Source organism: Apium graveolens, chromosome 1, assembly GCF_009905375.1.
Source record: "Apium graveolens cultivar Ventura chromosome 1, ASM990537v1, whole genome shotgun sequence".
Classification (NCBI taxonomy): Eukaryota; Viridiplantae; Streptophyta; class Magnoliopsida; order Apiales; family Apiaceae; genus Apium; species Apium graveolens.
Genome location: NC_133647.1, coordinates 125,590,399 through 125,616,688, shown reverse-complemented (window position 1 = coordinate 125,616,688; position 26,290 = coordinate 125,590,399). Strand labels below are relative to the sequence as shown.

At 35.8% G+C, this 26,290-nt stretch overlaps 2 protein-coding genes and 2 pseudogenes across 2 annotated transcripts; 2 read left to right on the top strand and 2 right to left on the bottom strand.

Moving 5' to 3' along the window:
• Positions 1-5,564: 5,564 nt before the first annotated feature.
• Positions 5,565-7,630, bottom strand: LOC141666820 (ubiquinol oxidase, mitochondrial-like). The gene is made up of 4 exons (XM_074473030.1): positions 7,205-7,630; positions 6,674-6,802; positions 5,963-6,451; positions 5,565-5,878 (listed from the first exon to the last, which is right to left on the bottom strand). Exons 1-4 carry the CDS (start codon positions 7,562-7,564, stop codon positions 5,819-5,821), a joined length of 1,038 nt encoding a protein of 345 aa, XP_074329131.1. The 5' UTR covers positions 7,565-7,630; the 3' UTR covers positions 5,565-5,818.
• Positions 7,631-8,146: 516 nt separating this feature from the next.
• LOC141666835 (uncharacterized) lies at positions 8,147-10,651 on the top strand (annotated as a pseudogene).
• Positions 10,652-11,277: 626 nt separating this feature from the next.
• Positions 11,278-12,382, bottom strand: LOC141666827 (chlorophyll a-b binding protein CP24 10A, chloroplastic). Its single transcript, XM_074473042.1, has 2 exons — positions 12,099-12,382; positions 11,278-11,950 (listed from the first exon to the last, which is right to left on the bottom strand). The coding sequence occupies exons 1-2, from the start codon at positions 12,323-12,325 to the stop codon at positions 11,401-11,403; spliced, it is 777 nt and encodes a 258-aa protein (XP_074329143.1). The 5' UTR covers positions 12,326-12,382; the 3' UTR covers positions 11,278-11,400.
• A 5,206-nt stretch (positions 12,383-17,588) lies between these two features.
• Positions 17,589-22,467, top strand: LOC141706251 (uncharacterized; annotated as a pseudogene).
• The last annotated feature ends 3,823 nt before the right edge of the window (positions 22,468-26,290 follow it).

Sequence of the window (26,290 nt, the reverse complement as noted above, 5' to 3'; positions counted from 1 at the left end):
GAACTTTTCTGCTATTTACTTTGCATGTATGTTTATATCTTTTTCTTATTTGTTAGTCGAGTTATCCTCTAGGTATTTGTGTGTTATTGTCTAACAAACAAATAGGGGGAGATTGTAAGTCATATGTCATAGCCTATTTGTATATTCGAGGATTCAACTCAACTCAAATAAGAATGTAATAAGTAAATAGTGGATTGACCGTCAGAGAGATCTCGCAAAATAATATCTGTCAAAGGATTCAGAAACAAGGTTCATCTACAGACTTGAGGAATTAATTCACTGGAAGAAGTTCAAGAAATTGATCATGCCTCAGTGATATAAGTCAAGATCATGGATTTAATCAAGTGACAGAGATCTCGTCAGGGTATCAATAAATTACAAGGATTTAATCTGAAGAAAATCAAAGTGTCAGAGTCAAGACATGAAGAAACGTCACGGAAGTTAGTCACTCATGAACCAGACAGTACATCGAGTGTCAACGTTGAAGTGGTGGAATTGATTCATAATTTTCAGTGATTTTCAGAAGATTTGCAGAAGAATGGTTGCTGCTCAAGACTAGAATTAATTCTCTATTAATTAATTAAGTCATCTAATTTAATTAAGAAAATAAATTATATCTGCGAAGAATAATTTATTTATTAATTGAATTAATTGATTAATTAATTCTGAATTAATTCTAGGAATTTTAGGAATTTTCAGAAGCTTAATTGGATTAAATTCAAGCATTAAATCAGCAAGACAATTGAAAATGAACTAGCATGACAATCAGGATTGTCATACCGATTGTCATGCTAGGCCATTTTCCATTGTCATACCGAAAGTTACTCTAGGAGGATAATTGTCTTGCTAGTTCATTCTGATTGTCATGCTAGTTCATTCAGATTGTCTTGCTAGTTCATTCAATTGTCCTACCGAAAGTCTTGCAAGCTTAAAGGATTGTCATTCCAATTCAATTGAATCAGCTGATTGATTAAATAGAAGCAGAGAAGCAGCATATCATTTTTAACTCAATCAAAATACACACAAGTCAAGAACAAAAGAAAGCAGCCGCCTTTGAAATATAACATTCTTCATCTGCAGAAATTCAAGATCAATTTCTAGTTTGTTAATGTTAAATCCAAACCACTAGAATTATTTATCTTGTTCTTGTGTATCAATCTAGCGGATTAAAATCCCTAGAACTTAATCTCAAATCGCGTTTAGCATTTGATTCTAATTATTGCAAAAATAGAAAAAGTTCATGTCGAATTTATTCTAGATTTGTGATAATTGATTTGAGATTAATACCTTGTAATCGATACAGTTGTTGTAACACATTTCAAGTTTAATAATATTTTTATTTAACTTGAATTTTGTTTCACATTTTTTATTCCGCATTTTATTCGATTATTTGGTAACGTTTGTATTCAACCCCCCTTCTACAAACACATTGGGACCTAACAGAGAGTTATTAATATGACGACTCTACTAGTTCATATTAAACTGTAACTTCAGTTAGAGTGCCATACCATGTTCTTGACGATTACTTGAGTAGTACACTAGTTTATACCAACGTGAAGTGAGATTGTGAAGAAGAGATTGCATAGTCCAATAGATCTGCAACTGCAAAGTCCATGAACTGTGGTGCATTGACTTCCTCTTTTGACTCACCAACCAGGAGTACACTTGTACACATCTTACTAGAGTCCAATTCCAAGTGTAATGTGCATCAGGTGCCTGATATGTCGTAATATTCTCAAGTCTCGTCACTGGTGCTATATGTTAGATACTGCTTCCTGATAATAACCTAGACAGTATACAAATTTACAATGATAACATTTCCACCTTGCAAACAGCCATATCCCTCATATAAACCTTTGTTGTTATCTCCAAAGGTAACCAGTGGGCCAGCTTTCTCAACCACATTTGATAGCAGGGCTCTATCTCCGGTCATATGTCTTGACGATCCACTGTCAAGAATCCACACTACCAGTTCCACCTGTTTACTGCCCTGCACTTCAAATGGATTAGACCTTCTTCGGAATCCAAACTTGGTTGGGCCCGGCATACTTGTAGAATTGACCTTTGTCAGGCAAAACAACATTCTTAACTTTATGGTCTCAACTTTCTCAATGACTGAACATTTGACCCTGTAAACAGCCTTAACAAATTTCTGTTTAGGCTTAGGCACAAATATCTCCTTTCTAGCCTTAGAAGGACTAGCAGTCTTAGACCTATCATGCTTCCTATTATTCACATGCTGACGAGGAGTAGTCTTATCACTAGAAACATGCTTACCATTAAAATAAGCATACATCAAATTAAAAGCACAAGACATACAATTAGCAACACTACATGCTTTATGAGAGGGATTAACAACAAGCAAATTATGCATGGTAGATATGGCAGTTTTGTTATCCAACTCATGTGTGTCTGAGTTAGTCTCAGTTGCTTTCACAACTTTGACTGGAACTTTCGACACACTTGCCTTGGAAACAACCTTCTCATTAGCAAGATCTTCAGCACGCATTTCTTCTTGAATAATAGAGGAGGTCGTATCAAATGGTTCAGCAATTGATCTTTTATAGAGGGGTTCATCAACACCCTTAAGCACATGTGGTACTTCCCTACCTTTAGCACAGACATGAGGAGGGGAGTTTATGCCTAATTCTCCAATAGCAGCATTATAATCATAACCTACTCCAGATGTTTGATTAACAGCTTGCTTACTGTAGAACTCTTTAGCCTTCGAACAAGAATTGAAGTAGGCTCTAACCTTAGTCTCAAGACCGGTGATCTTGTCTTTGAGAATAGTTTCGAGTTGTCTATAACAGTTAACTCTATTTTCTAGAAAAGATACTTGTTCTTTTAACTTGTCTTGATTAATGTGCACAAGTCTTAATTCATTGACCTCTTTCTCAAGGTCTTTGATCTGCTGACTTAACAGTTCATTATCACGACGAGCACAATCTAAGGAACCTCCTAGATGATAAACTAATTCAGCATCGGTAAATTTTACCTCTTTTCTTGACGATGAAGCTTTTCCATCAATAGCCATAAGAGCAAGATTCTCATCTTCTTCATCTTCACTATCAGTATCATCCCAGCTTCTTCCCTTTGCCAGGTAAGCCCTTTCAGAGTTACTCTTCTGATTTGAATCATAAGAGTTCTTCCTTACTTGCTTTGGCTTCCTGCATTCCGTGGCAAAGTGTCCCAACTCATTGCAGTTATAGCATCTAATGGTGCTCCGATCAACCATCCCTGTTTTGTATCCACCACTGCTGGTGTTAGAGGATGAAGATCCACCTTTCTGGAATTTGTTGTAGTTGGACTTGTACTTAAGCTTGGGATTCCTACCTTTAGCACAGACACGAGGAGGGGAGTTTATGCCTAATTCTCCTGGATTGGATTTAAAATTTTCATACTTAGAGGTTAGGATCTCCAACTTGTTCTCTCTAACTTCCTCTGTACCTTCATTAATCACCTCAATAGTTTTCCAGATGTGTTTGGAATTTTTATAGTTCATCACATGTCTGTTCATCAAGGGATCGAGGGAATCAACTAAAATTAACTGAAGGCTGGCATGCAAGGAGGCTTCTTCTTTTTCAGCAGGAGAAAAATCCTCAGGCTCTTTTGGATAGGTTCTAGCTTTGGTAATCACAACATCATCTACTATCACCTCTGGTTCAATAACCATCGGAGTTTTTGGACCCTTCTTTAAGAAGTTCAGATATTTGGGTTTTGCAACTTGTAAAAATAAGAGCATCTTCTTCTTCCACATAATATAATTTTCTTTATCAAATAGTGGAATTTTAACGGTTCCAACTTTTTGTGAAGTCATTATCAAAGAGATCAGTAATTGAAGCCAAGTCAAGATCTACAACTGCTCAAATTCTGATGTGTATACAGACTGAAGCTGTTATCAGAAGTTAAAGATGGTAAAGCTACAAAGACTGTAAGTTGTAGTTATCTAGTCAAATTCTCATGCATTTGTACTTAATGTTTTTGACATCATCAAATATCAGTTAAACTTGTATATTATGCTAATTTACAAGTTGGGGGAGATTGTTAGATATATTTGATAATGTCATGTCTAATATGATTTGTGTTTAGTTTTCAGATCTTACTTAAACAGGACAAATCAATACTTAACTGGAAACCAGCACTTATACTGAAGTCAGAACTTAAGTTATCAGGAGATATTTATCAGGAGATAATATCAGGACTTAAGGAGACTTTCAGATAAGGAAGGCGGCTGATTGAAAGGAAAGAAGATCAAGACAAACGCAAGAAGAGATATGCATGAAGAAGGAATTCTATGAAGAATAGAATACTTGAAAGAAAAGATAACTAGTTGATATATTTTAGGAAGCAGAATTATATTCCATATCAATTAGCGATTATCTTGTAACTGTGTAGTATATAAACACAGACATAGGGTTTACACTATATGTGTTATCATAATCGAAGTTATTATTTTATTGTAACCCTAACAGCTCTCGTGATAATTTGTTCATCACTGAGAGAGTACAGTTCCATATTGTAACAGAGTTTAATAAAGCTTGTTTTCTGTTACTTGTGTTTTTTAATTCGATTTGATTGTGATAAACACTATATTCAACCCCCTTCTACAGTGTGTGTGACCTAACAAAATGAGTCGGATCATCATCTAGAAATAAGAAGGACGAGCTCCGAAGATCGCGTCTCCGAAACTCCGGGCGCGCCCCCAGCAGCCATGACAGCTCCAAATATCTTTTTTCCCGTACCAAAATTTAAACTTTAGAATAAGAACTGAACTCTTGATACTAGTTTATTTATTATAACGGAAGTAAGAAATATTATAATAAACGTAAAGAAAAGACACAAATAGGCAGAAGAGAATTTTTTTATTGATATTGAGAATACAGATTACACCATATGTTTAGGTTATGGCGTTATACCTATACAAATTACAGAATACATGTTTAGCTTATTCAGCAAAGGGTTTGTATAATACTCTATCAGCGGTTACAAAAAAGTCTTAAAAATAGATCCAAAAAGGGTGACGGCCAAAATTTATTTTTTTTAGAAAATGTAACCAGAATACCCGTTTTTGAAAAATATGGTCAAAAATACATTTCTAATACGCATTTGAAAAATGGGTAAGACTATTACACATTTAACAAATGAGTATTATTTAAAAAAAGAAAAAAAAAGAGCAGAATCATGATAAGCATTCCTACATGCGTATCATGTATTGAAAAGTCATGATACGCATCTCCCGTGTGTATCCAAATTTTTTTAAAAAAATTTTCTTTGTAATTTTTTTACACAAGTTACCCAATTATAAAATGCGTATTAATAATACCAAATCTTAAAATGCGTATTAGATAAATATTTTTGGCCAAAAATTTAAAAAAATAATATTCTTGTCACAAAGTTTAAAAAAAAAAGATATTTTTGTCATTTTTTCTAGAATATGCTTTAGAATCTGGTTGGAGAGGGTTATCCAATTTGACACACTTTTGTTAGATGGTAATATTGTTCAAGGCCATATAAATGGTTCCTTGATATTCCAAAGGAGATAAGGAAAGCTTTAGGTTTTGTGCACGACGAATTTAGATTAATTTAGTGGCGACGATGATATGGTACTGTGGGGAGAGTTTAATGCTTTCAAGGGCGGTAGTACTGTGAATCATTCAAACCTATTACATAAAATCCAGTCTTGTACAGAGGAGTTCTTATAATGCCTTGTACCAAAGGTGAATTCCAAGTTCTATACAAATCTTTAATAAAAAAAATTGATGTATACAGTATTATATGCAGTAAGTTTGCTGTTGTATATATCTAGTTAATTTCCTTAGTGGTAGCCAAGAGGAGCTGGTGCATCCCTCAGTTCCTTTCCTTGAACATGAATATCCTGTTATTAGGAAAAAAGAAAAGTTATAATCAGGAGAAGACTACATAAGAAGAAATCAATATGAAAGGGCAGATCTAAACTTACAGATGCAAAATGGTTTACATCTCGATGATGAGCCTCGTCTGCGCGGATAACTAGGATGACATCTCTAAGTTTAGCATCTTTAGGTAATTTCCAGTAATCAATGGATATAGCTGGAGCTGGAACATTTTTTATTAGACCTCTATCTATATCTTTCAAGTACTCTGTATACGAATGTATTGCCTCTTCTTCCAAGTATCCAACAATTCTATGCGCCAGCTTTGGCGACATTATATAAAGGACAAAAAACGCATTGAAGAAAACTCCCTGCACAGCTAAAACCAGAAGCCTCTCGTGCCATTTAGGCTGCACAAGCTCCACCATTGTCATTAAATGCATCCTTTCGTTTTCTGCTTCTTCCAGCAATGCCTTGATCCAACCTCCACTATGCTGAAATTTTCTTAGAGACTTTAGGTGTAAAAGCATCCCTCCAACCATGCCAGGGACAGCTGCCACAGTTTCTAGCATCATAGCTCGACAACCATATCGTCTCTGTGACATTGTTTCACACAATTTTAGGAAATAATTGATTTTAAGCAAGCTCCCAATACACCGGGGATAGCTCTAACATAATAGGTAATACCTATAAGTTTTTGGAAAAGCTTGATGTTTTATCAATTGTGTGTTAAACAGGTTGTATAAATGCAAATGCTTGATATAATTTGGTAATTTTATAATTTCTTTAAGATAAATCATTTATACAAATTTATATACCTTGAACAGAATATCCGTCGGAAGTCTCAGAAGTTTCACAGTCCTGAAAGCCACCTTATCAAGAAGTACCTTTGGTTTATGGTGTTTGTTTAGATCTATGGACACGTCTGCTTGATAAGTTTCCCAGGGCTTCCAAAAAGAAACAGAGTATAAGTATTAATCGGAACATGCATTAACAAGAACAACTATAATACCAAAAGATTAACATTAGTTATAAAGTATAAATTATAAACTAGAAACTGAGTATATATCAGAACAACATTAATGATGTATTGCAGTATTTCCCTAACAATTTCAGAACGCTAATTAAGTAGGGCACGAGTTAAGTAACTGGTTACATAATTTTATAAGTCATATTTCAAGCTCATGAGACGCGAATCATCAATATCTTGTTACCAAGAAAGATGTCTCATGATTCTTTGCAAGAAGAGGCATAGAAGTTTGAGTTTCATGAGACATCATTTTCTCTTTGTAACAAGAAATGTTGATCATTTGAGTCTCATGAGGTACTCAAACCAGATTATTTCTTACCATGAAACAGTTCCATGGCCAGTCACTTCCATCCTCCCTCTTAACTCTAGGCCGTGTAACTCCCCAATAACTCGCAACACTGACCTGGGAGCCGATTCCATCCTTGTTATTCTCCTTCAAATCATTATTTACATTCTTACCTTTCCCCTTCACTGCGTTCTTTTCCCCTGCTCCACTCATCATTCTTGTCCCAAAAACATGAGCTCCTCTGCCAATGATTCCTCTCCTCTGGCTCCTCTTTATTGCCATATCATCATAAAGCCGGAATGCACATATAGGCCAGGATGATAGGTGCAACTGGTTACACTTTTGGCTGTTGATCAGCCTTCGGATAACAGAGGTAGCTACTATGTGATTCATTTTTTCTTTTTTAAATAGAAGATTACGATTGAAAAGATATAATGTCAGTATTCCGACTAAAGAATGACAGAGGACTTATGCAAATTCATGCATGTAAATTGAAACAGATTTGAAGCATACAATTTGTCTGAATGTGATATACCATTCGTTAATCTAGGAACTTATGCATGGCTGAACCAGGTCAAGATAAAATATAATCTGATGGTTGTCAGTTATCTTCGCTTAATGTATTTTAGGATTCTTATCCAATCAAAAGCTGATCAAAGTCCACTTAAATTCTTATTTAGGACATGCAGAGATCAGCTGGAACTTGGAAATGCTTGTGCATTGTGTCAAGGTACATTTTCTTTTATCAGAAATATTGTATCTTTCCACAGTAATTATGTGGAATATATTAAAAATGTAATTTAATCATTTAAACATAATTCTCTTTACCACACGTGCACTAATTTTAATTATAGTTTTCTTCAACTTTTCTTATTATAATATTAATATTAACACCACTGCCTTATTTACAAGTTTATTAATTTCAATGGCCGCTTCTTCTACATCTCTTTCTCATCTCACCATCAACAATGTATCATTTCAATGTAAGAGTATCATTTCTACATCTCCTTCATTATCTACCCAATCAAAAATGACCCATCAAAATTTTATTACAAATTGTACTTCAACTGGAAAGCAAGAAGATAATGCTAATGTTCCCATTGAATTAAGTATGTTATTTAATCAACCCCTTCAATTATTTGATGCTTAATTGTTGAAAGTTGTAATCTTTTTACAATGCACTTTGTTGGTTTTGCATTTTGGTTCAAACCTTTTAATTATTTACTGTTTAAGAGTTATAAGTGGTCATCTTTCTTCAGTTCAATGAGTTCAGTGATTTTAACTCAACCACTTATCTGATACTTTATAGCTGAAAGTTGTAATCTTTTTTACAATGCACTTTGCTGTCTTTGCATTTTGGTTCAAACCCTTGGATTACATACTGTTAAGAGTTAAAAGTTGTAATGTTTTTCAATATAATGTGCTCGGTGATTTTGATGTCTGACACTTTCATTTGTTAAAAGATGTTAAAAGTTTTGATCTTTTTCGATTCACCTTGTTGATTGTGCAATTTTACTCAACTCCTTAACTAATTTGTTTCTTAAGAGTTCAAAGTTGTATCTTTTTCAGTTCGCTGTGTAGAGTCTGCATTTCGACCTAAATTCTATCAATTACTACATTTAAAGAGTTGTAATTTCTTGTTTTTTAATTTTTTTGGATAATTCATCTGCTTGAGTATGAATTTAGATGAAACCTCTTCAATTATCTATCTTAACAGTTAAATAAAGTTGTAATTGTTTTCAGTTCACTGCATTGAGTCTGCATTTCAACTTGTTTCTTTATTTTTAACTTTTTTAAGTTTATTTGCTGGAGTATGTGTTCTGACTCGACCTCTAGATATCTTTCCCTGTTAGAAGCCATTATTTCACTGATTTTTAATTCATGCTGTTGCTTATCCAGAGCTAATCACTTATTTATCTTGTTGACTTCATTTTGTTTATCAGGGTACCAAGCATTTCCAACTGTCAAGGATATCAACCAGATTCGTGAGATTTTACCTCACTGGTCAGTGATTTTTCAACCTTCCTTTTAGTACATTTTTTATAAGTTTTGAAGCTAAGTTAATTATGTTGACCATCATTCAGTGATCTTTCATTAAAAAAAAAATTGATTCTAAATAAGTATATAAATAGATATCCATTTCTTCTGGTGGATAGAGTGATAGAATATAATCCCGAAGCTTCTGCTGTTGCCATCAAGACTGTGACAATAAATTATTAACATTTTTTCTGGCCATTTTCCAGAAAGACCAATTATGCCCGGTGTCCTCATGGTTGAGGTAACCATGCAGTTTACAAGTGATAGCTCGTTGTATAGGCGTTGAAATGTGCATTAGTGTACGTATATGAAGCCATATCCTGTTTAATTATAAATGTGTGTACATTCTACAGATTTATTGCATTTCTTGTTTCTTGGGGTTATGCAAATGGATGGTTGGGTTGATTAGCTGTTCATGTTAATTGAACTGCCTTTTCAAGATTATACCTTTCTATCTCTTGCAATGCTGATATGATATGTAACTATTGATTAAATATCATCTGGGTACTAAAAGGTTTATATTATTCTTTCTCATTGTGTTTTAGGATTTACTAATTGTCTCATTAAATATCTAAATGGTACCTGTAAACAGATCTTCTGGTATTTTTATCTTGCAGTTATCCTTTCATCAGTTTGATGGTTGCTACTGTTCTCTATATATTCATCTCAATGCTAAGAAATGAAAGAAATGGCTGGTAAATTAGGAAACTCGGGAGTGGGAACATTTAATTTGTTTACCTGGAGACAGTATTACCAACCAAAAAAAAAGCAGCATATGGTTCCTTGATAGACATATTCAATTTAGAGTATTCTGGATATAGTGGACATATTTTAGATGAATCAGTTTCTTTTGTTGACCGTACTTACAAATTTTACACAAGTTATGGTACTAAAAAAAAGTTCTGACTCATGGTTTCTTATATGCAAGCATTTGATTTGATCCCCTATAGATAATCGCGAAAACTGCAAGTTGCTGTTTTTCTAGGCTTTGGCCTAAGTTGGTGGTGTGGTTATGTTGCAACCAGAAGTAGAAGGCTCTTGTGAAAATTTCTTCATTGCTGGAATCGACAAAGTGAGGTTTCAGAAGCCAGTAATTGCAGGATACACCTTGGTTATAAATATGACACTCATTAAGCTGCAAAAGCGCTTTGGCATAGCAAAGATGGAGGGAAAGGCATATTTAGGAGGTGAAGTTGTATGTGAAGGTGAATTCTTGATGGCAATGGGTTAGTAAACAACTGTCCTTGTGACAATAGTTGAAATGAATGATCCAATTTCCTTAGCACTATTTGATTCCTGAATTATTATCCCTGTAGACAAAACATGTGCCTGTGTTTCGATACTAGAGCAACATTACAAGCCATGTAAGGGGTTGTTAATTATCTTATATTGCAATTCATATTTTGTTGTTAAGGGTGCTCACGCTCAGTAACTGTACAAAACCACTAAGACAATATAAATGTCCTGGTTTAATGCCTGGATGTTTCGAATATCTGCGAAGCAATTGGTGTCTGCAAATAAACTTCTACTGCTGGTATTTATGTGGATGCAATGACTACATTTTAAATCATAAGTAAGTCCAATGCTAGATGCAAAATAGTTATAATTATTGCTATAATATAGCATCAAAAAGTGCATTTTGGTTTTAAAATAAAACTTGCTCTTCGATTCTAGTTGCATAAGTAGTTTCAAATTTCCATAAATCTTTTAACTTTTACTTAATTTAATATTGTTTTGATATTTTAAGATGTACAAGACAATAATTATTTAACTTTTACCCTCAATTTGTAGTAATAGATGACGTGACAAGGATGCATATATGCATAACATCTATGACACATCTTTGGAGTTGAGTTTTTTTGCATTTGGTGCTATAATATAGCAATAGCACCAAAGATAGCATTGCATTGAACTTGCTTAACATGAATTGTTTAATCGTTTCAGGGGTTTGGTTTCCTCGTTGGCACAAGAAAGATATCAGTGACCAACTGACCTCTATAGCTCATCAAAATAAGCTTTGCATGTGTTCCATTTCCCTGGCAGTGATTTATTAAGAGACAGCATAAAAATTGACACCTAAAGAATTTGAATTTAATTGTACGCCGAATCAAAGCTTGACAACTATGGATTCAGCTTTGTAGGTTTCTCTAAATCCACTTAATTTTTACATATTGTTTTTATAGTAAGATCCCTTACAATCCAAGAGCTCCGAGGGGTGTCTTTCCTTGACCTGCCTCAAAATAGAAAATTAACATAGCCAACATAGCAAGTCTAGAATGCTTAATCTCTGCAAGCTTCAATCTTTCGAGTTTTTCAGTGTCAGGAATGTAAACACCATTTTGAATTGTTCCCGCAAATCCCAAAGGGTCAAAGAATTTGCCACCAGGGTATCCTTGTTCACCTGTAGCATTTGCAAAGTTCTCAGCAGTCTTGGACCATGGAGTTGCCCATTCTACAGACTGTGATTCAGGGTTGAAGAAATCGACCCATCTTTTGCTCTCAACCCATCCCATGAGAATGAGTTGGGTGCCAAGAAGTGTGCCAAAAGAGAAAGGTGCAATGGCACCAGGGTCTGCACCAGCTTCAAACCATGGGATGCCACTGTAAGCCTGGCCAACAAAGATTCCAAGAACTGCTGCCATCGCCCATCGCCCGTGGATTAGCTCAGCTTCTCTGTACCACTTCAAGAATGCTGGATCCTTACCAAGTCCAAGTGGGTCAAAGCCAAAGTCACCCGGGAGCCTGTAGTTCATAACATTTACAAACTCAATCATTGAAGTTTCTGCCATATGCATTCATAATATCATCATGTAACAATTTAGATTCCACCAAAAATAACACAAGTTTAAGTTTTTTGGATAAAGAAAGAGAAATGATGGAGAGAGCTTACGAGCCATCGAGCCACTCAGGGTCAACCAAGTTGCCGCCACCTTTAACAGCAGGGATCCAAGACTTCTTAGCAGCAGCAGCAGCCACAGTTAGGCTTTTAGGAGCCACAGAAACACCAACTCTAGCACCAGTGGTTGCAGCCAATAAACTCTGGCTCCTCTTGCCACCACTCAAGAAAGATGAACCCAAACCATTTAGTAAAGCAGCAGCAGCAGATGTAGCAGCCATTCCTCTTATTTTTCTCCCTCTGAGTCTCAACTACAAAACACACTAGAGGAGTTTATATCTGAGAAGATAAGAGATGAAATCAAAAGGATTGATTTTAGAGGAGGCAGGTGGGGTAAGTGAAATCTAGAAAACAGATAAAAACCACTCTCATGGATAGATTCTGGACCAATCATAGCATCTCATTCATCTTTCACAACACAGTATGTCACCATACACCTGTATTACCCAAGTTTCGCTCTTGTTTCCCGAATATTATTTTTGTTGCTGCACTCAAATTAGTTAGTTATTGCAAATTTGACTCATAATCGCCAACTATGCTAGGAATTTAGTCCGTTTGCCAAAGTCAAACTAAAAATTAGTTTTACCGAGTGTGTTGGCAGGGACATGGATGCCACGTGGCGCTGAGTGGGGTTGTATGAGATAATAATTAATTTTTTAAAAAACCCTGAAATAAAAACATTACACACATTTCATGAAAAAATACTTTGTAAAAAAATACAAGTTGGTTGAAAAAGAGAGCCATTTAGGAAAGTTATTTATTAGTATCACTTATCGAGTAACTTAATTTTTAAACTTTTTTAATATTTATAAAAGAATTGTTTTTGTAAAAATTTAAGATCCAATCTTATTTTTTTTAAATTAAGTCCATTATACAAGTTGTTTGATTTTTTTTTTTATGTATTTTTTATAAGACTTAGTCAAATAAGAGTCTTGGTCTTTAGTATTGTTTGTTAGTGGAGATAGTTCAGTAGTTTGTTTCCTTTATTCTAGTCGTAGTGGTTCCTAAATTCTAGTTGTTTTCTCTCTATTTATGTACTGTACTTCAGAAGGAATAAACAAGTCATTCCCAGAGTTATTATTTGCTATTTGTTAACTCATGTTGCACGTAACATCTGGTATCAGAGCGAATGACGTGAGAGATTTGAAAAGTGAGGAAACACTTGAAAGATGGGTTCGGAAGCAAACTTTGCAGCAGCCTCCATTCCGAAGTTTGACGGCGACTACGATCATTGGAGCATGGTCATGCAGAATCTCCTTCGCTCCAAAGAGTACTGGGTTGCTGTGGAATTAGGCTACACAGAGCCGAAGAGTAGGGAAGGGATGACGACAGCGCAAATAACGAGCCTGGAGGAGATGAAGCTAAAGGGTTTGAAGGCTAAGAATGACTTGTTTCAGTCAATTGACAAGTCAATTCTGAAGACGATCACGCAGAAGGAGACATCCAAACAACTATGGGATTCCATGAAGTTGAAGTGTCAAGGCAATGCTCGAGTAAAGAGGGATCAACTTAATCGTCTACGCCGTGATTTTGAGGTCTTAGCAATGAAGCAGGGAGAATCGATCACTGATTACTTCGGTCGAGTAATGACGGTTGCAAATGACATGAGGAATTATGGGAAAGATATGGGTGATGTCAAGATCGTCGAGAAGATTGTAAGGACACTTACTGATAAGTGGAATTATATTGTTTGTTCCATTGAGGAAGCCAAGGACATAGATCAGCTATCTGTGGATAAGTGGAATTATATTGTTTGTTCCATTGAGGAAGCCAAGGACATAGATCAGCTATCTGTGGATGCCTTGCAAAGTTCTCTGCCGGTTCATGAGCAAAAATTCAAAACAGGTGGAGAAGATGAACATGCCTTGAAGATAACTCATGAAGAGAACTATCGTGGAAGAGGACAGAGAAGAGCTGCTTTTCGAGGAGGTCGAGGACAAGGCAGAGGCAGGGGTCGTCAACCTTGGAGATAGTCGAATGTTACAAGTGTCATAAGCTTGGACACTTTCAATATGAGTGTCAAGAAAATTATGCTGGTTTAGAGGAATCCGAAGAGATGGTACTAATGGCGTATGTGGACACGCGTGGAAGCGACCGGGATGTTGTATGGTATATTGACTCTGGATGTAGCAACCACATGTGTGGCGATTCATCACTTTTCTGTGAGTTGGAAGAAGGGTTTAACAAGGTGGTTAGATTGGGGAATTATGCAAGTATGAACGTTGTTGGAAAAGGAAGTGTTCGATTGACTATCAAGGGAGTGAATCATCTTGTACGGGATGTGTATTATGTGCCCGGCTTGAAGAATAATCTTCTTAGTGTTGGACAGCTGCAAGAAAAGGGTTTGGCTGTACTAATGCAGTCAAATGAGTGTCGGATTTATCACCACATAAAGGGTTTGGTATTTCAAACCAAAATGACGGCGAACTGAATGTTTGTGTTGGTCTCAAAAACTCAACCAATCAAAGAAGAAAATAAGGAAGAGTGTTTCCAAACAACCACTGAAGACGCGGCTCACCTCTGGCACCGAAGATTCGGTCATCTCAGTTACAAAGGGTTGAAGACTTTGCAAACAAAAGACATGGTGATTGGTTTGCCCAGTTTCTCTGAGGTGAAATTGTGTGCACTGATTGTTTGAAAGGGAAGCATCATTGAGATATAATCCAAAAAGAAGTACATGGAGAGCGTCGACAAAGTTGGAACTGGTTCATACTGATATTTGCGGCCCAATTTCTCCATCTTCGGAAGGCAACAAGAGGTATTTCATTTGTTTCATTGATGACTATAGTAGGAAGGCATGGGTGTATTTTCTTGCTTATAAGTCAGATGTTTTCACTATATTCAAGCTGTTTAAAGCTCTTGTTGAAAAAGAAAAGAACTTGCCTATTAAATGTCTAAGAACAGATCGTGGAGGTGAATTTACATCAGATGAGTTCAAGGAATATTGTGAAATGAATGGGATCAAGAGACAATTAACTGCTGCATACACACCGCAGCAGAACGGAGTTGCCGAGCGGAAGAATAGAACTGTAATGAATATGGTGAGGAGCTTATTGATTGAGAAAAATGTTCCAAGAAAGTTCTGGGCAGAAGCGGTAAACTGGGCAATCTATATTCTTAATAGATGTCCTACATCATCAGTGAAATAAATGACGCCAGAAGAAGCTTGGTGTGGGGTGAAGCCTTCGGTCGAGCGCTTGAGAGTCTTTGGCTATTTAACACATGCTCATGTACTAGATGCTCGACGGACAAAGCTTGAAGCAAAGAGTCGTTGTTGTGTCTTTTTTGGTGCAAGTGAAGAGACAAAGGCACACCGACTATATGATCCCACCTCCAAGAAGATTATTATCAGTCGGGATGTTGTCTTTGAAGAAGATGGGCAATGGATTTGGGAAAAGAGCTCTAAAGAAGATAACATGTTTGATTTGGACTGGGAAGATGAGAAAAGTGAAGAGAGGGATGATTCCAGTAATGACACAGGAGAGGAAAATGCAGATGATGGTAGTGAAGAAACTTCTCCGGAAATAGAACCCCGAAATAGAAGAGCATCAAGGTGGATGAATGATTATATTCCCGGTGAATGTCTTTCTGATGAAGAGGAAGAGGAACAAACTCACTTAGTTTTGTTTGCTCATGTTGTTCATTCTGATCCTACTTCATTTGACGAAGCAGTAACAGAAGAGAAATGGAGGACATCCATGGATGTAGAAATAAAATCAATTGAGAAGAATAGAATGTGGGATCTCATGGAATTGCCGAAAGGAGCGAAAAAAATAGGAGTCAAATGGGTGTACAAAACTAAATTGAATGAGCTTGGAGAAGTAGAAAAATGTAAGGCTCGTCTGGTCGCCAAAGGGTATGCTCAGGAATACGGAATTGAATACAAAGAAGTATACGCTCCTGTAGCTCGTATGGACACGGTTCGAATGATTTTGGCACTTGCTGTACAAAGAGGTTGGTCAGTATTTCAGTTGGACGTGAAGTCAGCCTTTCTTCATGAAAAGTTAGCTGAGAGTGTGTATGTGGAGCAGCCAAGGGGTTACGAAATAAAGAATGAGGAACATAAGGTATATAAGCTTAACAAAGTTTTGTACGGACTCAAACAGGCGCCGCGGGCATGGTTCAGCCGAATTGAATCATACTTCAGAAAGGAAGGCTTTGAGAAGGAGGACAGTGAGCAAACTTTGTTTACCAAAGTCGAACAAGGTAAATACTTGATAATTAGTTTGTATGTTGATGATTTGATATTTACCGGAAATGATGAAAAAATGATGGTTAAATTCAAAGAATCTATGATGAAGGAATTTGATATGTCAGACTTGGGTAAGATGAGGTACTTTCTTGGGATTGAGGTAGTTCAACTTAATGGTGGTATATTCATTAGTCAAACAAAGTATGTGATGGAAGTATTGAGAAGATTTGGGATGGAGTATAACAATTTTGTTGAAAATCCAATGGTTCCAGGCTTTAAAATCTCTAAAGATGAAAATGGTATTGAGATGGATGACTCATTTTTCCAGCAGCTGATTGGAAGCTTAATGTACCTGACCGTTACGAGGCCGGACATTATGTATGCGGTCAGCTTATTGAGCAGTGATTATGCTGGATCGGTGGAGGACAGAAGAAGTACGTCAGGTTATGTTTTTATGTTAAGTGGGGCTGCAGTAGCTTGGTCATCTCGAAAACAACCAATAGTAACTTTGAGCACAACGGAAGCCGAATTTGTAGCAGCTGCAGGAAGTAGTTGTCAGGCAATATGGATGCAAAGGGTGCTGAGAAAGCTAGGCTACAGAGGCAATGAAACTACTGTCATATTTTGTGACAATAGCTCAACAATTAAGTTGTCGAAGAACCCGGTGATGCATGGCAGGAACAAACACATTGATGTGCGCTACCATTTCTTAAGGGAGCTTGTTAATGATGGAATTGTGCAGCTTCAGTTTTGTGGTACAAGGCATCAGTTAGCAGACATCCTAACCAAACCGCTGAAATTGGAGTAATTTCGGGAGCTGAGAAAGAAGCTTGGGGTTTGTGATCTTTCGGAAATTAACTAGCTGCAAATGCAGTCTAGTTCAAGGAAGGGAATGATAAGACTTAGTCAAATAAGAGTCATGTTCTTTAGTATTAATTCTTAGTGGAGATAGTCCAGTAGTTTGTTTCCTTTATTCTAGTCGTAGTGGTTCCTAAATTCTAGTTGTTTTCTCTCTATTTATGTACTGTACTTCAGAAGGAATAAACAAGTCATTCCCAGAGTTATTGATTGGTAATTTTTAACTCCTGTTGCGCTTAACAATTTTTAGGAGTTTTAAAAATATAGTAAAAATTATTATTTTTGAAATTTTCTTTTTCCAAATTAAAAATATATATTAAATATTAGTTCAGAAAAGAATAATTTAAGAAAAAATAATTTTTCTATATCTTAAAAAAAATAATTTGAAAGTACGTGACACAAAAGTTAAAGTCAAGCGCTCGGGAAGTATTTAGTTTGAGAAAAAATACAAATAACTCGAGAAGAGAGACGAAGAAATTGGAAATGATGATTTTCCTTATTCCTCCAATCCAGCTCATGCCAAACTTCAACGTTTACTCCTCCACAAATCCAAGGTTGGTTTCGACAAGCTCAACGATGCTCTTGTTGTGTTTGATCAAATGCTCCACACAAAACCTCTGCCTAATGCTATTGACTTTAATCAGCTTTTAGCTGCCCTGCTTAGAATGAAACACCACTCCGTAGCACTCTCCGTCTTTAGGGTTATGTGTCTTGAAACCATTCCCCTTAATGTTGTTACCTTTAATACTGTCATTAACTGTTTTTGTCATTTGAATCGTGTCGATTATGCCTTTTCTTTGTTGGCTGCAATCATCAAGCGCGGTTTTCTTCCTGATTTGTTTACCGAAGTTGATGAGGCTTTAGCAGTGCTCCAAACCATGAAGACCAGGGGAGTAGTTCCCAATATCTGTACCTATAATATTCTAATCAATGGTTATTGCAAGAAGTTGAAAGTGGACAGAGCAATAGATCTCTTTCAACAATTGCCCCATGAAGGTTTGCCACCCACTATCGAGACTTACAATACTATATTGCAAGGTTATTTTATCACGGGCAGACATGTGGAAGCACGGAATTTTTTTAAGGAGAAGATGATGCTAAACAAGGGTCTTAAATTAGACATGGTGACATGCAATATCATGTTAGATGGACTTTTTAAGCATCGATACAAGGATGAAGCAATGTCATTTTTTCGTCTGACGCAATGCAATGGGCTACCACCCCATATTCACACTTACAATATCCTGATTAATGGATTGTGCAAGAATGGAAATTTTGAGAAGGCAAAAAATATTTTTGAGAGCCTTCCTTCAAAAGATTTGCGACCTAATGTCAGGAAATACAATATGATGATCCAAGGATTTTGTCAATAAGGTTTACTCGATGAAGCAAATGAACTATTTGTGAAAATGGAAGGCAATGATTGTTTGCCAGATGATGTTACCCAACGCACTTATCCGTGGTTGCTTTCGCAGTAAGAAGTACAATGAATCCAGTGTACTCTTAGATCAGATGTGTGCCCGTCGCTTCAAAGCAGATGCATCTACCACCGCGTAGTTACTGGGCTTGCTTGCATTAGAAAAACAGGATCCTGCTATTATTGTTTTGCGTAAGAAGTACTTGACATAGTTATTTGGAGGTTAGATGTTGAATTTAATTAAGTATCTATTTACTCTTGTTCAGTGGCTTTTCTGTTATACGTAATCATTTTGTACTAATTTGGATCAATTCTGCATTTTTGAAAGTTCTTAATATAGTTACTTTAGTACAATGGCTATTTTTGATCAATTTATTCAATTTTTGGAAAATACTAAGCTCACCCTCTTTTTGTTATGGTTAAAGTCTCAGGAGAATAGATTATCAATGTCCTGAAATTTTATTTATGAGATGATATAATTTAAAAGATGAATATTGTATAAATTATAAACAAAAATAACACCAGTATGGGAATCCATGAAACAAGCAGCATGTATAGCCTATATAAAAAAATACTTCCTATAGTTGGAGAACTGCACATGATGGCTGAAGCTACTCTTTGGAGTCTCTTGACTCTTCACTCGATGTGTACACTGGGATACATTTACCACCTTCATGATATATGATGTACTGAATTCAAATTGCCCTGGATTTCTTTTCGTAGTTATTTAGAGTTCATTTGTTTAATTTGAAGACGCATGCTTCCCTGCTTTAATGTTGTATGAGCACACAATCAACATACCGCTTTTATTGTTATGTGTTTTGATTACAGTCTACGGGTAAGAATTTTCATCCTGTCAGATTATAAGGTTTTTTTACGATATGTATTTATCACTTGAATTATGATATCAAAAGGGGTTTTATGCTTCCACCTTAATTTGAAAATAAAGAGTTAACTTCTACTTGCATTAGGTAAAAACTTACAGAAGATAAAATAAGTTAGCATGTATGATTGTCAATAGCTGATTCAGAGGGCTCTTTTCATTATTTGACTACCCAGTTTGGCTACTCAGCCATATATTTACTTAACTGAAAACTTGCTCTTTTAATGTGTAGCAGACTAGCAGTGCACATCTATTTCTATAATATATCATATCCTGCAACATTCAGAATTATATAAAAAGATTTATGTTCTGCATCTGTTTCTATATATATTATATCTTTGAGAACGGATGCTCATAGCCATAAAATCTTGATTAATGGTTTTTCTAAGAAGCTGAGAGTGGATAGAGCAGTAGATCTTTTTCAACAATTGCCCCGTGAGAGTTTATTGTCAAAGCCTCGAACTGTTAATTGTATTTTTAAAATTTACAAAGACAACTTGCAAGATGTCTTCTTAGCAGATATATTTACCACTTTCATAATTATTGATGCATTTAATTTTAAACCACTTTCTCTTTACCTGGAAAGTTCTTGATATCGTTACTTAAGTCTAGTGACTATTTTGTTATATGGAATCTAGGTCATTTTGTACTACTTTGGATCAAACAGTTTTGTGAACTTCCAAGTACGAAGGTACTTAATTTTATTCTGTGACATGACACTATGCAGTGCACACCAGTCCTTCCGATGGCCCCGTCGTGCGTGATACCAATTCATGAGGCAGCCATGGAAGAATACATTCTGGGATCTAGGAATACATTCTGGGATCTGGTCACCAAGCTTCATTTTGCAGGAAATGTTTTTTAGAAGCATGAAGTCCGTTGTAATTTCTAGTTATCTTTTTGTTTGTCCAGCTAGTCTTCGTCGTTCTTACTACTAGTTATAGTCTTAGACAGGAAGAGCCTTATGGCTCCTTTTGTCCCAGTTCTAGGGAAAGCTCTCTGAGCTTGTACCTGTTCTGATCAATATTATATATCTTGGCCTTTAGAAAAAAAAATTATATAATACTTATTAATAATTTATGACGATGGACAATTGTGGAAGCATGCTACTAAAGATTTTTATTACTAGGTTTTGCATCAATAAGCGAGAAAAAGTTAAAGCACAAAAAAAATTATATTATCGTAATGAGTCATTTTTAACCGCATAGGGTGGATAAGCTAGTTGATGATGCTTTTGAGCTTCTTGCTGAAATGACTACCTATACGCATGGTTGTTAGGTGACTTGTTAACATTTATTAATTTTGAGCTTCTTTCTGATGCTGTTGAAACAAACATGGTTGTTAGGTGACTTGTTAACATTTATTAATTATGTAATGATATGATGCTGCTACCTTAACTGTATGCTTGTAAAGGCCAGCACAACAGAACCTTTGTGAAAGCCAGAAGTGTATTTGACAAACCTTTCCCGGAAAAATACTATTGAACAAGCAATAGAGCCACCTCTATATTGGTTTGTATTGTAGATGTCATCTCCTCTGATATCTAATTTCTCTCTTCTGCTTGTAGGCCCTTCGACATCAATCGCCTTCATATGCCAGCTCCACTCTAAATGAATCTGCTCGGAGAAATGAGGGAATCGGTGGATTGGTTCTTATTTTTAACATTTTGCAGGCGACTGAATCATGAGAATGATATGGAGTTGCTTCTTTGGAGCAACTGTCCTGTGGAGACTTATTTAAAAAAGTATGGTGACGTGGACACGAGGACTTTGATCCAGCAGTGACGGATTATCTCATTCAAGTTTCCATTGTTTTCGGCTTATAAAACGTATATCTACCGTCTTGCATATCAGAATTTTGGGGAAGAAATTGGAAGGAGCTGTATTGGAGCTTACAAAAGTCACATCTAAAGATGAGTGTCCACGGCTCCAGTGTTAGTTTGTGGTTAATCACACACCAAGTTATTTATTATCTGCATTTTGGTTGATGCACATGGCAAAGAAGGAATGATTACAGATGCAGAATATGTGATCGAGTTCATGATTCAAAGAGGCCAGTATCCTGATGTAATCACTTACAATTCACTCATGGATGGATACTGCTTGAGGGGAGAAGTTGACGAAGCATTGACACTTTGACAGTGGACCAAACCTTGAAGACAAGGGGTATACTACCTAATATTCTTAGCTATAATATCCTGATCAATGGTTATTGCAAGAACTGAAAGTGGACAGAGCAATAGATCTCTTCCAGCAATTGCCACGTGAAGGTTTGACACCAACTATTGCGACATACAACACTATTTTGCAAGGTTATTTTATCAGGGGCAGACATGTGGAAGCACGGAATTTTTATAAGGAGAAGATGATGCTGAACAAGGGTCTTAAAATAAATCTGGTGACATGCAATACCATGTTAGAACTATTTAAGAACGAGACATGGATGAAGCAATGTCATTTTTTCATCTGATGCAATCCAAGGGGCTTCCTCCTCATATATTCGCACTTACGGTATCCTGATTGATGAATTGTGCAAGAATGGAAATTTTGGAAAGGCAAAAAATATTTTTAAGAGCCTTCCTTCAAAAAATTTGCGACGTGATGTTAAGAAATACACAATGATGATTCACTGTTTTTGTCAAGAAGGCTTACTCGACGAAGCAAATGAACTCTGTGTGAAAATGGAAGCCAATGATTGCCTGCCAGATGATGTCACCTACAACACACTTATCCGTGGTTGCTTTCACAATAAGAAGTACAATGAAGCCAGTGTACTCATTGATCAGATGCGCGCCCGTTGCTTCTCAAAAGATGCATCTACCACCGTCATGTTACGGGACTTGCTTGCATCAGAAAAACAGGATCCTTCTATTATTGCTTTGTGAAAGAAGTACTTGACATAGTTATTTAGAGGTTAGATACTTAATTTTAAATAAACGTGTATTTACAATTGTCAAAATCTCAATATGTATATTGTCTATTTGATATTAACATAGACAAACTTTCTTGGTTGCTGTCTTTGAAGCAGTTGTTTTTACCCCCTTCATGATACTTGATACGTTGAGTTTAAAACCTCACTTTTTTTACCCTGTAAGTTCGTAACTTTAGTTTGGTGCCTATTTTGTTTCGCGTAATTATTTGGTACTACTTTGGATCACTTCTTCATTTTTCTAAACAACTAAGCTCTCCCTCTCTCTTATTATTGTTTATTATTTAATTACTAAGTTATTTAAATTTTATTCTGTTAGATGTTAAAACTCTAAATTAGAACTCTAAGCTCACCCTCTCTTTGGTTATTGAGAATTGTTTACAAATGCACTGAAACTTTAGTCTTGAAATGCACTTAAAATTTGTTCTATGAAATAATATAACTTAGAAGATTGAAAATTGTTTAAATTTTGGATAATTGTCAGCGGTATGGGAATTAATAAAAAAACAAGCAGCCTATATAAAAAAAACAACAATACTGTCTGGAGTTTGAGAAGTGTGCAAGTAGTGGCTGAAGCAACTCTGTGGAGTGTTTTGACTTAATTTGTACACCAGGATACTTAAGTTTCTTTGTCAAAGATGGAATAAAAGGCCGTAGTTGAAAGTGGGAATAACAGTAAATCTTCTTGATGAGATTCCCTTCCAAGGCTAGACACCGACACATAAAACTTGCAATTTTATTTTTGCAAGAGTTATTTCATATGGGTGATTATGCTGTAATCTGTGACATACATTACTGCCATGTCAGTGGACTTGCTTTTGTAAGAACAGGGTCCTATTCTTGTTTTCCATAAGTTGTTCTTGCTATACTTTGAAAAACAGGATCCTTCTATTATGTTGTTCACAAACATAGATGACTTGCTTTGCCTTGACTTGTCAGCAGATACAATTACTACCTTCATGATATTGGCTGTACTGAATTTAAAATTGCCCTGGATTTCTTGCTGCACTTGCTTAGATTTCATCTGTTTAATTTGAATACGCATGCTTCCGTGCTGTGATGTTTCAGAAGCGCACAAATAACATCCCGCTTTTGGTTGATTTGTGTTTTAATTGCAACCTACAGGTATGAATTTTTATCATTTCAGATTATAATTTTATTTTGCGATATGTATATATCACTTGAATTATAAAGTTGAAAGAGTTGCATTTTTCACTTAATTTGAAGATAAAGAGCTTACTTCTACTGGCATTAGGTAAAACTTTACAGAAGCTCATATAAACTAGCGTAAATTCTTGGCAATAGCAGTAGCAGAGAGCTCTTCACATAATTCAAATACCCTGTATGATTACTCAGTCAATTATTTACATTACTAAATATGTTCTCACAGTATATATTATATCCTGCCAGCATGCAGAATCATATACACAGATTTGTGTTAATATACAGCAAAATACAGCTCAGCAAAGGTTCACATCAGATTCAGAATGAGCGGGAAAATTAGTTAGTATTGTGTGGTGCTAGTTCGTGATATAAATAGTCTCAATTCAGGAGAATATAGATCTAGTTTTTCATTTTACACATTCTGATTTCTGTAACAAACTATGAGTAAAATAGATACCATCTTTTAGCTTACTACAATCATTTTCTTCTAATGTCAATCTAGAAGATGAATCTATATGAAATTATCATGGTATTAGAGCGATCCGTAATCATCTTTATGTTCTTCCACATCTTCCGCATCTTCGTCATCTTCTTTGATTGATTCATTCTCAAATCTCTCTTTCGATCTGAAATCTCTCTCAATCTCATCTCTCTCCTCAAACTTACATTTCTCTTTTTGTGCTTATAAATTACTTGATAACATAAATAGATTTCACTTAAATAAAGCTAATTTCTGAGAGATTGTTTTGATTGAAGACTAATTTCTAGGGGTTGAGATACCGATTTGTGCAAATGACGACTTATGCTAATGCTGCTGCTAGTAATACTGGTTCTTCAAGTGCTGTTGTCATTGATTGTAACCATCCATATCATCTATCTTCATCAGATCTGTTATTCCCAAGAAACTAACAATAAGATTTACAGAAGGGGGGGGGGGTTGAATGTAAATCTCAAAACTTTTTCAAGTTTTGAGCAGTTTCAAAAGCTAAGTGTATGATGAACAGATGTGTGTGAATTGCTTTGAGCAGGTGCAAACATATGTATATTTAAGACACAAATGTAAAGAACACAAAGGCTTTAAAAACTTTTCTGGTGGATTTGTTGTTCCACCAGAGATGTGTATTTCAGAAAATATGTGATACAAAGAATTGTTCACAGCTGCTTCCTAGTACAAACTAGATGATTTTCTTTCTATGTTTTTCTAAACAGCTCTGGAAAATTCACATCTAATTACTAGCTGCAACTTGGTTTATATATCACCAAGTTTACAAGTGAAGACAAAGATAAATTACAATTATAAAATAGTTCTTCACATGTTTCTTCTTCATTTCTCTATCCAATGCAATCTAAGATAATCTGTGAATCTTTGAATACTTCCTTGTTTGCACCAAAATGGAAATGCTGCATTTTCTTGATTCCTCCAAGAGGCTACCACATTCCAATTGTCTCTGTCAACCCATGTGCCTCTGTCAACTTATGAATTGTCACTATCGACTGCTATGGAACTGAGCATCCGTTGAAGCTTTCATCCGTTGATGGCTTTATCCGTTGATGCTTTAACAGTTGAAGTTTTATTTGTTGATGCACTCATCCGTTGAAGGATGTTATCCGTTGAAGTTTTAGAGACATCCGTTGAAGCTTTGTTTCTCATCCGTTGAAGGCCTTTAATCTATCAGTTGATACTACTTCATTTATACAAAATTACAAGGCATGTAATATTTACAATTAGCCCTCCTATTTGCATATCCACTAATAGTCAACATGACTTATAATTTCCCACAACTTCTAAGAATTATAACTCAAATGCAGAGACTAAAATGTGCTACAATACTAAACTTATTTCTAAGTAAGCTACTCCATCAACGGATAGCTAAAGTGATTTTATCCGTTGAGGCTACAAACACTAGATTTCTACTTAAGTGTTTTGTTTAACTTATCATCAAACTAATACATATATTCCTAACAATCTCCCCCTATTTATGTCTACTAGAATTATAGGCATAAATTCAGGGTTAACTTGATGATAACAAAACACTTAACAAATATATGAGTTGAAACCAAGTAGAAATTCAAAATTATTGCAAAAGTGTATGTACTGAGATAGAATTGAAGATTTACAGTGTTTCCAAGGGTGCTCATTTAGTCTGAGCAAATCATTTTCTTTTCCTTTGTTCCCTTGTTTTCTTCCCTAGCCTCCTGTCATTTTCCTCTACTTGGAGTTGGAGTTGTCTGTAGAATTCAGCTTCATCTTCTTCACTGATATCCAACTTAGATTGCATGTCCTTGAGAATTTCATTACTGGCAATTTTAAGATGGTCTTCAAGTCTGAAAAATCTTCTGACTCCTTTATTGTCTCTGAACTCCATCAACCAATGAGGTGATTTATGAATTGTAATTCCATGCGCAGGGATGAGTAATGTTCTAGGCAAGGAATTTGACTCCCACCAATTCTTCCTTATGTTGGCAATCTTGTTGAGAATCTCAGTTTTGGCAGTCCTGGTAAAACCAGTATCCCTTTTGATAGCTGAGTAGACTCTAATCAAGGTAGAATAGCCCTCACTTAGAATTCTTTGAAGATGCCAAGTCCTTTCCACACTTCCTTTATACTTGAACACTAGTCTTTCTGGTAGCTGTCTATAGGCATTTATTCCCCTTACTTCCTCCAGCTCATCCAGGAAGAGTTCAATATCTGTATGTTCTTTTATGTCACAAATGTGAACATAATCATCCTTTGAGGCTTGTGG

Excerpts from the sequence above, each read along its gene's own strand:
- LOC141666820 (XM_074473030.1), bottom strand. The coding sequence starts at position 7,564 with ATGAATCACATAGTAGCTACCTCTGTTATCCGAAGGCTGATCAACAGC. Across the intron at positions 6,803-7,204 it reads GGCCATGGAACTGTTTCATG|CCCTGGGAAACTTATCAAGC; the intron begins GTAAGAAATAAT and ends TCTTTTTGGAAG. Across the intron at positions 5,879-5,962 it reads ATGTAAACCATTTTGCATCT|GATATTCATGTTCAAGGAAA; the intron begins GTAAGTTTAGAT and ends TCCTAATAACAG.
- LOC141666827 (XM_074473042.1), bottom strand. The coding sequence starts at position 12,325 with ATGGCTGCTACATCTGCTGCTGCTGCTTTACTAAATGGTTTGGGTTCA. Across the intron at positions 11,951-12,098 it reads CCTGAGTGGCTCGATGGCTC|GCTCCCGGGTGACTTTGGCT; the intron begins GTAAGCTCTCTC and ends TATGAACTACAG.